The sequence below is a fragment of the Barbus barbus genome, assembly GCF_936440315.1.
Source record: "Barbus barbus genome assembly, chromosome: 12".
Taxonomy (NCBI): Eukaryota; Metazoa; Chordata; class Actinopteri; order Cypriniformes; family Cyprinidae; genus Barbus; species Barbus barbus.
Window position 1 is genome coordinate 23,327,230 of NC_136740.1, and position 14,237 is coordinate 23,341,466.

General features: G+C 38.6%; 1 protein-coding gene across 1 annotated transcript in view; it reads left to right on the top strand.

Moving 5' to 3' along the window:
- Positions 1-1,102: 1,102 nt before the first annotated feature.
- The window catches only part of LOC306878135 (collagen alpha-6(VI) chain-like), a 38,586-nt gene continuing 25,451 nt past the window's right edge, over positions 1,103-14,237 (top strand). The window contains exons 1-7 of the mRNA XM_079430274.1: positions 1,103-1,163; positions 7,415-7,512; positions 8,289-8,879; positions 10,056-10,610; positions 11,162-11,779; positions 12,097-12,654; positions 13,042-13,593. Of these exons, the coding sequence (XP_079286400.1) occupies positions 1,114-1,163; positions 7,415-7,512; positions 8,289-8,879; positions 10,056-10,610; positions 11,162-11,779; positions 12,097-12,654; positions 13,042-13,593 (3,022 nt within the window). The 5' untranslated portion in view covers positions 1,103-1,113. The remainder of the gene's footprint in view (positions 1,164-7,414; positions 7,513-8,288; positions 8,880-10,055; positions 10,611-11,161; positions 11,780-12,096; positions 12,655-13,041; positions 13,594-14,237) is intronic.

The following is a 14,237-nucleotide window of genomic DNA, read 5'->3' on the forward strand; positions in this document are numbered from 1 at the left end:
GCAATCATACAAAATGCATGTTATTGTTTATTTAGTACTGACCTGAATAAGATATTTCACATAAGATGTTTATAGTCCACAAAAGAAAAGTTGAATTTATAAAAATGACCCCGTTCCAACATCGTTCCAACATCCGACCCCGTTTACATCCACTTGATTTTTAATACTGTTACCTGAATGATCCACAGCTGTTTTTGTTTGTTTGTTTTAGTTCTGGTTGCTCATGAGTCCCTTGTTTGTCCTGAACAGTTACTGCCTGCTGTTCTTCAGAAAAATCCTTCGGGTCCCACAATTCTTTGGTTTTCCAGCATTTTTGTGTATTTGAACCCTTTCCAATAATGACTGTAAGATTTTGAGATCCATCTTTTCACACTTAGTCACTTATATGCAACTATTACAGAAGGTCCAGAAGGGGGTGAAAACTTTTGAATAGAATGGATATGTGTAAATTTTTCTTATTTTGCCTAAATATCATATTTTTCCATTTAGTATTGCGCATCAGAGGCTACAGAGGATGGTTTCCCAGAAGACACCTCTTAATGCATGGTTTTTCCTTCTGGGGCATCAGTGAGCATTTGAACATTCTGTGATAGTTGTATATGAGTCCTTCAGTTGTCCTCAGTGTGAAAAGATGGATCTCAAAATCATACAGTACAGAAAGAACAATGAACACTACATTTATTAATATTTGTTAATAGTTAATAAAAATACAGTTGTTCATTGTTTTTTTCATGTTAGTTCACAGTGCATTAAAGGTTAAAATGTGTGATTTTAATAATAAATGCTGAAATTAACATTTAAGATTAATAAATGCTGTAGAAGTATTGTTCATTCTTAGTTCATGTTAACTAATGAACCTTATTGTAAAGTGTTAGGTAAGTTATAAGTAAGGTTAGTATGGTAACTGTATGTGTGTATATATATATGTGTCTGTGTGTGTGTTATAGGCTATACATTTTGCAAAATAAAATGAAATGTCTGTTGTGATGAGCCATATAAAAACGAATATTATTTCGATACAATTTTCCAAATGCATAGAACTAGGCTCAGAAACTTGAAAAGAATGAAGATACGGCGGGGGAGGGGGTTCAGTGAGGAGTGGTCACACGGTCTATGCACAGACACGCTCGTGCAGTTGAATTGTTGTCTCGCACTCCGACAGAGTAAGTGCACGCGCTTCATTCTTGCATGCAGAAGCATTGCTTCCATTATTGCTGAAAATTATTGTTGTGTGTGTTTTTATTATAATAAGATATGAGTGGTTGTGCAAGTGTTTGGAGAGGACTAAGCACTGCTAGAAATATGAGCGTTTAAAGTAGCCTAACTCTTTGGAAACTGGTTTGTATCAAAGTAAAGCTCTCTGCTTGCATTTTATTTAAAACCTTGTTTAAAAAATGTGTTATGGTTATATACTTAATTATAATAATGTTGGTGATGATAACGATATTTTTAACAGTTAAACATGTATCCTTTCACATAGCTGCAAATAATTATGCACGTTTTAAAATTAATTTCAAATTTAAATTTTACATTTAAGTTTAATCTTAAATGCAATTTGTATTTAATGTATTTTTTGCAAGTCATATATAAAAAGCAATTATTTCGTTATATTATTGTAGCCTAGATAAGGGGGGAAATTTACTAACTACATAAATAAATACAACTGGTAAAAGTGATATAATGAAATATTTGCATTTCGTTTACACAGCAACTTTTTATGGTCATCACTAAAGAAAGCGACATCTGGGCTAACCAGATTTAGTCGTCATTCATTGTTTTGTCTCATTAAAAAGAACGCTTCCTGAAATAAGAAATGCAGCAAATGAATTGGGAATATTCTACAGAAAGCTGATGAAAAAGTAGGCAAAAGTTGTTCAGTTTTGAGTGGATATGTCTATTGTAAGTATTTGTTTAATGTGATTAAAACTTCCTCATCTTTTTCTCCATGCTTGCATGAATGTGATAGATTTGTTGCTTGTTCTGGAGTGGTCTGAGATATGCCATTTCATTAGTAGGAATTTCCTTCAGTCCCGAAGGCTTGCATACAGCGTCGCCAATCAGATAGGGGCCTAGACTGATTTGGAAATGAGGGGGAAATGCAGTGTTGCAACAGTTCCTGAGGAGGCACACAACTTAAGCTCATCACATATGAAATATATTCTTCATTTTTACAGCGATTAAACTGCACATAAAACAGTTGTGAAAGAACAATTTTAGAATGTGTGGTAAACTAACAGAACGGAAATTTTATCTTGAAGTCGGAAGGTCATGGAGGTCTTTTTTAATTCAGAAGGGTTTGCAAGGTGTTGGTTAGCTAATTTGGTGTATGTAGGCCAAAAATTTGCTTAGGGATTTTAAACGGCAATAATTAAACATCTGGAGCTCCAGTTAGAGGTGATCAGATCCATATGTTCTATGCTGTCATCATGCTTGATCATACAAAAAACATAGTACCAGGGATTGTTTACATAACGTGTAACATATGCAGCTATGTTATAGACATGGCCAGTATACAAAATACATGGAAGTAATTTGAAGAGAGCATCAAAGGCATTTTTTTACCTTATTGGATGTGTTGTGCATTGCCACATGGTGTCTGTCAGCACTTAAACATTTGCCATTGTGGAATACAATTCTAGTCAAGGTCCAGATTTCAAGGCAACTGGTTGTTTGATTGAAGTCAGATCGAGTGCATAGAGTTGGGATTTTTTTTTTCCAAGATTTTTTATTGGTATATTCTCTGTACTTTCATACTTACAATTTATATTATATTACTATAACTGAATGGCATGATATTCCTCTCTCTCTCCCTTATTTTATGCCAATGTTTATTTTCCACATTCCTTTGTTGCCATGCATCTCCAAAATCAATTTCTGACTTAAAATCGGTAAATTCTTACAATTAGAAGATTGTGCTGTAAGCAGTCATTTACCATTAAGAAATAATCATAACTTAGCTGTGTCTAAAGGCTTTCATTTGCTCAGATTCATGGAATGTTATGGTCATTCGATGATTTACAGAGTATTATTCATTTAAATGTTGTCCTATTAATATTTTTTGTAAAACATTGTCTGATCTCTGAAATCATAAGGCAGGAAACAAGTATGAAATAAACGTGCATACAAAGATTTGCCTCACTGACCTCTATGTCATGACCTCTGGTTTTGGTTTTCTCAATCAGTCAACTCTCCCTTCACAGTTTAATTACTTCCATGTGCACACTATTTGATCCACCTTTCCTGTTACCCTTAAACATATGGGCCTGGCAACAATTTTTCACTCAGTTGGTTTTGGCTTAAGGGTTTAAATCTCTTTTGGGAAGTTTGGATATTTTTTGCCTAGGTTCACCTATCCTTGTATAGGAAGAAATAGCATTGTGAAACACAAGACATAAAAGCTTGTCAGTCTGGAACACATTAGCATCCTAATGAAAGAGCTGTGTTAGAAAGAATTTTGTAATAGAAGAAGTTGTTCTGTTAGAGTGCCTGAAACAGGCTCCATGTGTCTCTCATGTGTGATTTTATTATAGAAGACCATTTTATTGACCATAAGAGCAAACAAGCAGAATACAGATTAGATGTTGGGATAACGTGCATGGATGGAGAGAAGCTAGTGGATACAGATGTGTCCATTGCCTTATGGAAGGCAAAGTAGAATGTGACTGAATTTGATTAATGAAAAATAACAACAAAATATATTGACCTTTATCTCTCTCTCCATGCCGCCCAGCCCAACATAGCAAAGTTTTGTCAACCAGTGGCATGAATAGTTAACCCAAAATGTACTCAAGCTCAGGGCCATCAAAGATGTATGTGAGTTTTTCTTCACCGGTTTGGAGAAATTTAGCATTACATCATTTGCTCACCAGTGGATCCTCTGCAGTGAATGGGTGCCGTCAGAATGTTTCTTCTTCAATCCTCCATTGAAAAAGTCCATCCACAGTAGCTTAGAACTGTTTTCCCTTGTAAACGGTGCTTGATTTGTGCATACTATTCTCCTGATTCAGATGAGGCAACTTTTTCACTGGAGAAAGCACTATTATGGATAGAGGACTTATATTTTACCAGTGGTTTGAAATTAAAAACATTTTTGGTGGATTTATTATAAACATGCAACTTGTCTCTTTACAAGATGTTAATTGAGTCATGTTGATTACTTGTAGATTACTGTGATGTTTTTATCAGCTGTTTGACCTCTTATTTTGATGGCACCCATTCACTGCAGAGGAATCATTGGTGATGTAATGCTAAATTTCTCCAAATCTGTTCCAATTAAGAAACAAACAGCTTAGATGGCCTGAGGGTACATTTTTCTTTTTGAGTCAACTATTCCTTTTAGGGTGGAAATACTGTATGTGTTATTTGATTAATGGCGGACAAGGGACAATGTTTGAAACCTGTTTGCAAACAATCATTATTTGCAGTTTTGTTTGGTTCCACTGCTACCATTTGGATTCAGAGTGTGGCTTCACACAAAGGATAGGAATGGTCTAAACATTTATTACATTTCATGAGTTCACCCTTACATCTAATCTGATAGCAAATAGGAAGCATATTTTGGCGTGCTGTCCTGGGGGAGGGCTCCGAGCCCGGAATATGGCCCGAACCCAGAGAACTCCCCCTATCCCTAATATGGGATAAAATAGATTAGGGGTGAGGAGTTGGGGTGAAGGAGGGATGCCGGAAAACTGTCATTGGACAGAAGTAGGCAGGCTGCATATTGTGCTAGATTGATCGTGCTCCTCCCGAACCTCCCGTTAATAAAACATCATTTATTTTTTTTCAAAATAAGACAAAATCTTAGCAACTGAAAACCTTATGGGAAGTCTAATATTTATGTGTTTTTTGGGTCCTGTCTTTAAGAGGTTGTGTTCTTCATGCCAGGAACAGATTGGTATTCCTTTCTTCTCACCACATGAAAGAGCTTGGGTCTTGGGCTATGAGAGCTTGAGGGTTTAGACAGGCCCTCAATTGAACTTAAATTTCACAGCTGGTCTGTGTGTGAAACATGCTCTCTGCTGTCATTCCAACTTAAACATTTCTTAGCTGGAAAAAATAAACACTTTTGTTTGCCTCGCTGTTGTAGCTAATTTATTTGGTTATTGCTATGTTTTTAGTTTATTTGGGTAGCAGACTGTCAGGGAACTGTCGTGTGTGTGTCATGTGTTCCTGCCTCTTGTGCCCATATTTGGTTTGTTTCCTGTCCTTGTTAAACGTAATCATTAGTTAATTCTTGTCTAGCCGTGTTCGTCTCGTTATCTATGATTTACCTGTGTATATTAGTCCTGTCTGTTCAGTTAAACTTTGTCTGGTCTACTCGTTACTCCCCGGTGTTCCTGTCTGTGTTTTGGTCCTGCCTTGTCTTGCCCTGCCTTGATGTTCTTCAGTAAAGTATGTTATTTGAGTTTATATCCTCGTCTGCGTGTTCCTAGTTCCTCCCTCGTGTGTGCACCGTGACAGAAGACCAGACCTAAACATTAAGCGGCGCCCCTTCACCTCGTTTTGTTTTCCGTTTTTTAAGAGTCTTTTGTTTGTTCCTGTTTGGTCGGTCCCTCGCGGCATGGAAGTCGCCACTCGACATCCCGCTTTAGCCCACTGCAAGTCGGCGTGGGAGTTCGGCAGGATTACCGCGAGTGCCGCGAGTCCGCTGGCCGCGAGCCCTGCAGTCTGACGATCGCGGGAGAAGTTCGCCGTTGTCCGCGGCTCATCCAACCCGCCGATCGCGGGAGTTCACGCCGCCGTCCGCGGCACACCGAGCCCGCCGTTCGCGGGAGTTCACGCCGCCACCTGCGGTTCACCCAAGTCCGCCGTCCGTGGGGAAAGCCAACCCACCGTCGGCGGCTTCACCGTGCCCGCCGTTCGCGGGAGATCACGCTGCCGTCCGCGGGGAAAGCCAACCCGCCGTCGGCGGCTCCCCCTGTTCACGCCGCCGTCCGCGGCTCCCCTGTGCACGCCGCCGATCCGCCTCTGACTCAATGCCCGCCGGCCAGCCTCTGACTCAAGGCCCACTGGATTGCCGCTGACTCAAGCCCGCCGGATTGCCGCTGACTCATGCCCGTCGTCCGCCATTACCCTCTCCGTGGATCAAGTCCACATGTCACGGCCAGGAGAGCCGTGTTTGTGTTTGTTGTGCCCACAGGAACATTTTAAACTTACCTTGTCATGCCATGTCTTGTCTTGTCCATGGAGACTCGTCTGGGGCAGGCGGCTCCTTGAATTGTGGCCATGGAGGCCAGTCGCAGCCGCTTGCCCCCCCTGTCGCAGAAGTGGAGGAGGTTGCTGAGGGACCCTGTGAGGGCCCCTGACTCCTCGTCATGCCCAGAGGAAGCCTCAGCTTCCTAGCCAGCCCAGGAGGGCTTCTGGTTCCTGTGGGATGTCCTGTCCTGTTTGTCTGACCCTGGAGGGTTTCTGTCGTGTCTTGTCGTGTTTTGTCTGTCTAGCCCCGGAGGGCTCCTGATACCCCCTGGATTCCCCATGGAAATTTTGGGGGGGGGGGGGGTAGTAGAGCTCTGGGTGGAGTGGGTGGGCCGAAGAAGGATGCCATGGCCACAGTTACCACCTGCCATGGCCTCCTGAGCTCCCTGCTCTGCCATGGGTACTGTCTGTCTGTTCCGCTCTGGAGGTCCCCGTCCTGTGGTCCGTGTCTGTCCTGAGAGGCCTCCAGAGCGCCCACCCCCCCTCCCCGATGGAACTGTTAAGGCTCGGGACGAGCCTTTCGGGAGGGGGGAGTTATGTCAGGGAACTGTCGTGTGTGTGTCATGTGTTCCTGCCTCTTGTGCCCATATTTGGTTTGTTTCCTGTCCTTGTTAAACGTAATCATTAGTTAATTCTTGTCTAGCCGTGTTCGTCTCGTTATCTATGATTTACCTGTGTATATTAGTCCTGTCTGTTCAGTTAAACTTTGTCTGGTCTACTCGTTACTCCCCGGGGTTCCTGTCTGTGTTTTGGTCCTGCCTTGTCTTGCCCTGCCTTGATGTTCTTCAGTAAAGTATGTTATTTGAGTTTATATCCTCGTCTGCGTGTTCCTGGTTCCTCCCTCGTGTGTGCACCGTGACACAGACAAGCAGAAAGGCAGACTCATTTCAGAACATGTACTAAATTGCTATATTTTTATTAATTTGGACATTTTTTGTCTGAACATCAACAATAATGCTATTGTATTGTTCCTTGTTTTAAATATGTAGGCCTATTTTATGGAATAATTGTCTCTTTCTGATGTATTTCTTTGACTTTAATTTTTTAATATATATTTTTAATTCACATTTTATTAAAAACCACATGTCCACTGGTCTATGGAACGTTTTGATCAAGTTAGGGGTCAAGTTAGGTTTAGTATCAGGTGATACTAAATTTATTGGAAATATCATGCTAAAATGATTTCTTTTTTTTTTTTTTTTTTTTTTTTACTGTTAAGGTTTTCGGGACGTGCTCAGACAATGGGGAAGATACAGACATTCCTTTCTGGTTTAATCATTATATCATGTTTCCTTGTAAGCACTGCACAGCAAACAGGTAAAAACCTTCCAGACAAATATTTGTCTAATTTACTGACAATGAACAATTTCCTAAATAATACATGGACTTTTATTTTAACATGGCCCACAGAAAATGAATGTTATTGATACTATTGATGATGAATGTTATGTGTGTTTAGTGTTTTTGACCAATTGTGTATTTTTTTTTTATTGTATGTATAATTTGTATTTTGATTCTATATATATATATATATATACTACCGTTCAAAAGTTTGGTCAGTAAGATTTTTATTTTGAATAAAAATAAAACATTTATTCAGCAAGGAGAATGCACTTAATTGATCAAAAGTGACAGTGATTCAAATTGTAACAAGTAAATTCTATTCTTTAAAACTTTCTATTCACCCAAAAAAAAGTGGCATGTTCCCCACAAAAATATTAAGCAGCACAACTCTTTCAAAATGTGTCTTGAGCATCAAATAAGCATCTTTGAGAATGATTTCTGAAGGATCATGTGACACTGAAGACTGGAATAATTGCTACTGAAAATTCAGCTTTGCACCACAGGAATAAATTACATTTAAAAATATCTATTAAAATAGAACGTATTTATTTTAAAACTGAAATAATATTTCACAATACTGTTGTAGTGTATTTTTGATCAAATAAATGCAGCCTTGATGACATAAAAGACTTAACATTAAAAAATCCTGCCAACTCCCAAATTTTGAACAGTAGTGTGTATTTCTGTCATTTATGACACTTATATATGTCTTAATTGTCATGTGTTGCTTATTATACTCTCATTGATAGGATGCCTGGATGAAAATCCGCCATACGACATTGCATTCCTTGTGGATAGTTCTAGCAGCATCGCTATTCGAGACTTCCGGGAGGTTAAGACATTCATGCACACTTTTGTGGATGGTTTGGAAATTGACACTAAAAAGGTACAAGTTGGCATTGCTCAGTTCAGCACCGATCCCCACAAAGAGTTTCTGATAGGGGACTATGCAAACAAAGAAGAGCTTTTTAAGAAAATAGATAACCTTCCATACCGTACAGGAGGCACGTACATGGGAAAAGCCATGAATTTCCTTAAAGACAGCTATTTCACGAGTGCGGGGGGAAGTCGTATCAATGTAAAAGTGCCTCAGATTGTTGTGGTGATCACAGATGGAGACTCAGCCGATGATATACAAGGACCTGCTGAAGATCTGCGAAAGAAGGGTATTATCATCTTTGCCATTGGTGTTGGTCCAACCAATATGACTGAGTTAAAGGCCATCGCTAACAGACCACCTGAGCGTTTTGTGGTTAATATTGACAATTACAAAGCACTGCAAGGACTGACGACCACCATGAAGGAGACAGTGTGTATCTTGATGAGGGATCAGGGGAAAGGTAAATTGTTCAGAAGTCAACAAGCCTGTATACACATGATTTCTAAATTTGTCTCTGGCAATCCAATCCCAAGCGGTCAAGCAAAATAATGGTTTACACCTGGTACAGTGTTAATACTATTTATATACAGTTATATTTAAAAAAGCATTTAATTTTTCTTTGAAGGTTTAATTTTATTTTTTGTTCAAATTTTTATATTTTTATGTGCTGTTTATGGTTATGTACTGTACATCAGTGATGTTATTAACTAACTGTTATTGTATATTGACAATACCCACAAAAGTAAGAAAGGAAAGGAAAGGAATTTATATTATGTTGAAGAATCTTGATGAATATTTGCTTTTTTTAGTCCAAGCTGAGCGACGCTCATGCCGAATACATATAAATTAAAAAAAACAAACTTATATTTGACTGCTGCACTCATGCCTCATGTCTTTTGCAGCTTTTTCTTGCTGAAGTTGAAAGGAGTTCTGCCCTGTGTCTTGTATTTTCAAAATCATTATGTGTGACGGCAAGGCAAGTTTATTTATAGCACAGGGATCCTCATATCTGGACCATTCCTGCAGAGTTTTAGCTCTAACCCTAATCAAACACACCTGAGCTGCTAATCAGAGTCTTCAAGATCATTAGAAAATCACAGGTAGGTGAGTTTGATCAGGGTTGGAGCTAAACTCTGCAGCAGATTGGACCTCCAGGGTAAGATTTGAGGAATCCTGATATAGCACATTTCATACACAGTGGTAATTCAAAGTGCTTTATATAAAAGGAAGTAAAATAGTCATAAAAAAAATAATAATCACAATAATATAAACAAGGAATTTAAAAAAATCAAAAATCAAAATAAGGAATTTAAAAACAAATATTCTCAAGCTTTGTTCAAACTCTTCCGCACTAAGTGAAAAACCTTCCAAAACACCTAACTATTCCACTACTTCACCCCCTACTTACTTTGACCATCATACCTGACCTATTCGCTAGGGGAACGCCCCTGTCTGTAAGGAATTTAGAGTTGGTAGAGTGATTTACGACTAGTGAATGGCTTCTTATTATCTTGAGTAAATGACCATCATTGCTGGTTAAGTTATAAGCAATAACTGTGTAATATGTTGAATATTCATGTATCTATGTGCAAATATATAAAATAGATGTCAATTATTCATTTTGTGTCTGTTTCAGCCATTGCTCAAAGGTTTGCTGATGTATTTGTCCTGGTGGATAGTTTGGCCCAGAAAGAAACACAGCAGATAAAGGAACTTCTCAGCCAACTGGCTGTGCAGCTCAGTGTGGGCGATGGATCTCATAAGATCGCACTGGCTCAATTTGGAGAGAATGTCGTCAAGGAGTTCCTGTTTAATGACTACAAAGTAACGGAAAAAGCCAGAGGGTACATAAATCGGTTCGAGCCCAGGCCCAATGGAAAGCGAAAATTAGGACAAGCCATAGATTATGTTCGTACTCAGTTTCTTAACACGGCATCTGGCAGCAGAATTGCTAAAGGCTACAAGCAGTATCTGCTGGTGCTGAGAACAGGGAACTCTTCCGACTCCACTCTGAGGGCCATACGAACAATGAAGGATGAGGATGTGACCGTTATTGATATCAGATTGGAAGTAGATTTACGCTACCTGTCACCTACACTACGTACTTTCCAGGTTGATCAGAATATCATTGATGTTGCAGCAGATATCACAAATCTGATTCAGGAAACAGAAGTTTTCAATGTTACAGGAGGTTAGTTTGCCTTTATTTTAACTGCGAACAATACAGACATACCAGCACATTCCAAATGATGTGTTCTTTAAGGCATTAAGTAAGTTTGACACAAAATATATGAATAATGTTTTTGATTAAAACGAGATGATGACTGTAGTCATATGCGTTACATAGAAGCTGTTTTATTCTATATTAGGTGGGTCACCACCCTCATGGTGGCTGCTATGTTGAGATCATGACAAGCCAAGTTTGCAATTCAACCAAATAGTAACCAAAATTTACCTCGAATGCTGATTTTTTTCAGAAAAGCATTAGCATATGTTGCATGTCAGTCAATCTGTTGTAACTTCTCATTAACACCATATGTACTCCAGAGCTTAATGGGGCAGCAGAGAGCTTAATATTGTTGTCTTGTTTAGCAAAATGAATAAGAGCAAGTAAAACAAACTGAAAACCATGCAGTGTACACTGTAATATACAACTGTGATGTGTAATTTTGTGATAATCGTTACTGTTAAATTTTTCCACTTGTTAACCTATATTAATGTATTTTTATTGTCTTTGAACAGATTGCAGATCAGCCCAAGTGGCGGATATTGTGTTTATTGTGGACGAATCGGGTAGTATCACTAGTAGCAACTTTCAACAAGTGAAACGTTTCATCCACCGCACAATTAGTGGCCTCGACGTGAACTCTGAAAATGTGAGGGTGGGAATGATTCTTTACAATGACAGACCCAGTGCTGAATTCTACTTGGACAGTTTTGTCAATAAAAGGGATATTCTGAACTATATTAAAATCTTACCATACAGAGAAGGAGGAACCGCAACTGGTGCGGCCTTGAAGTTTGCCAAGCAAAATCTCTTTATTAAGAGTAGGGGCAGCAGGAAAGCTCTCGGTGTTAAGCAGATTGCAATCATCATCACTGATGGCAAGTCACAAGATGATGTCACCACCCCAGCTGCTGAGTTGAGGCGTTCAGGAGTCACTGTATATGCCCTCGGGGTGAAGGATGCTAGTCTGGAGGAGCTCAAAAAAATAGGATCTTACCCTGAACGGCAGTTTGTGTTCAATGTGGATAGTTTTCAGATGCTTACTTCGCTGGAGAAAAGCCTCAGAAAGAGCCTTTGTAAGGATGTGATCAATAGAGATTTTGACAAGAACAATAGATTCATCCTAAAACAAGGTAAAAGCAACAAACAATTTAGGCATTGAGTTAAAAAGTCAAAAAACATCATTAACTTCTGACATTGTCGAGGGATTACATGCTATTTCAAGTAATTGATTGATACATAATGATAATATTGTTCATAATAATTTTATTAATTTGTATTTTTTTCAATTTTTTTATACTTTATTTAACATCTTTATGCACTTTTTTTAAATTAAAATTTTAATTTAAAGAGCTTGTGCTGGATATGTTATGCTTTAATTTAGTATGTTTTTTTTGCTTTTGATTTCTGCTTATAGTTTCTTTACTTGTAATTCAATCCTCACTTTTAGGATGTGTGAACACAGAGGAAGCTGATATTTATTTCCTGTTGGACCACTCTGGCAGCACTCGTGCCGACTTCGAAGACGTGAAGAAATTTATCCTAGGTGTCCTGCAACTATTCAACATTGGACCCAATCAAGTTCGTGTGGGAGTTGTGAAAGTCAACCGTGATCCAACTCTACAGTTCAACCTGACGGAGCACGAAAGCAGAATCTCCTTAGAAGCGGCTGTGAATGATATCATTCAGCCCTATGGAGGCACAGAGACAGGCAAAGCACTAACTTATGTGGCCGATCTCTTTAGTCAGGCTAAAGCATCCCGTCCGGCTAAGGTGCAAGAGATTCTCATTGTCATTACTGATAAGGAATCCCAAGATGAAGTGAGTGAACCAGCGGCAGAGCTGAGGATTCAAGGTGTTTCAGTCTATGCCATTGGATTAAGGGATGCCAACCAGGATGAGCTCTTGAGAATGACGGATGACGCAACTAAGCAGTTCTATGTGAGCAACTATGATGCTCTGAATGCCCTCAAGAATGAAATTATCACAGATATTTGTTCACAAGAGGGTAAGACTAATACATATACTGAAAAAAAAACAACATACATTTAAACAAACTTGAAACATTAAAATGCTTATTAAAGATACACATGCAATATAAGAGTTATTTCGGAAGTAACTTGGGAAACTGAGGATTCAAGTAATGGCTTCTGAAAATTCAGCTTTGCCAGGAATACATTTTTGAAATCCATTAAAACAGTTATTTAAAATTATAATAATATTTTACAAGATTATACTGTTTTCACTTGGTAAGCATTCAAAAATATAAAAAAAATTATTGAAATTCCACAAACTTTTGGATGGTAGTGTTTTAATTCAGTGTTTTAAGATTTTAATTCTAATTTTAAATTTGTTAGATTTATTTACTGGATTTTTTTTCTTTTACTTTCTTTAGCCTGCAAGAACAAAGTGGCAGATATCATGTTTTTGATTGACGGCTCTTCTAGCATTTATGGCCCAGACTTTACATCAATGAAGACGTTTATTACCAAAGTCGTAAATGGTACCGTCATTGGAGAAGATAATGTTCATATTGGGGTGGCCCAGTTCAGCGATAATCCACAGGAGCAGTTTCCACTGAATAGGGTCTACAATCAAGATGAAGCAGAGAAAGCGATCAGCAGCATTATACAGCTAACGGGAAACACATACACAGGAAAAGCGCTTTCATTTATTTCAAAGTATTTTGACAAATCCAATGGCGGTCGGCCTGATGTTCCACAGTTCCTTGTAGTTATCACAGATGGGGAAGCTCATGATGCTGTCGCTTTACCTGCAAAGGCCATCAGAGACAAGGGTGTGACCATCTTCTCAATAGGTGTGGGTAGTGTAAACACCACACAGCTCTTGGAGATCAGTGGAACTCGAGATAAAGTGTACTTGGAGAAGGATTTTCAAGCACTTCAGTCCATTAACAAAAACCTCCAATTCAAGCTCTGCAGCTCAGGTGAATCATAAACATTTTTGTATTTTGGATGTTGTTTATTTATTTAGGATTTGGAAAAATTGGATTGACAGAAAGTTCAATGTACTCATTTATAGTTTCAAAATATGCAACAGGCAATGGCATTCTGCAAAATGCCACGCTTGGTAAATTTAAATTAACATTTTTGAAAAGTAAAGATGTTATATTAAGAGTAAATTTCTATTGGTCAGTTTTGCACACAATTTTACTTGAAGAGTTTTTGTGAAGAGTTGCCTCTTGAAGCAAAGCGATAAGTTTGTGTTAGAAAAATATCTATATTTAAAACTTTATAAATCGTTATCTCTAGCTTCTGCTAACTGCCGTATGCGCATATAAGAGAGAGTGGCGTTTACAGCAAAGGAAAACCAGTCTCCTCTTGGATTATATCGAAATCCTCTGACGTTTTCCTTTACTCATTTTGTACTTCTAATTCATGACCAGTGTTTTCTTTTGCTCTCCCCTCTGAACTTCTGCATTTATCACTTCTCAGCGGTGCTTAAGCTATGCCTACATCCTACTACGTCATCCGCTGTAACGCCTCTCTCTCGTGTACACGTGTAACACAGTTAGAGGTTAGGGTTAGTAAATCATGGGGCCATTTTAATTTTTGTGAATTCATTTATTTG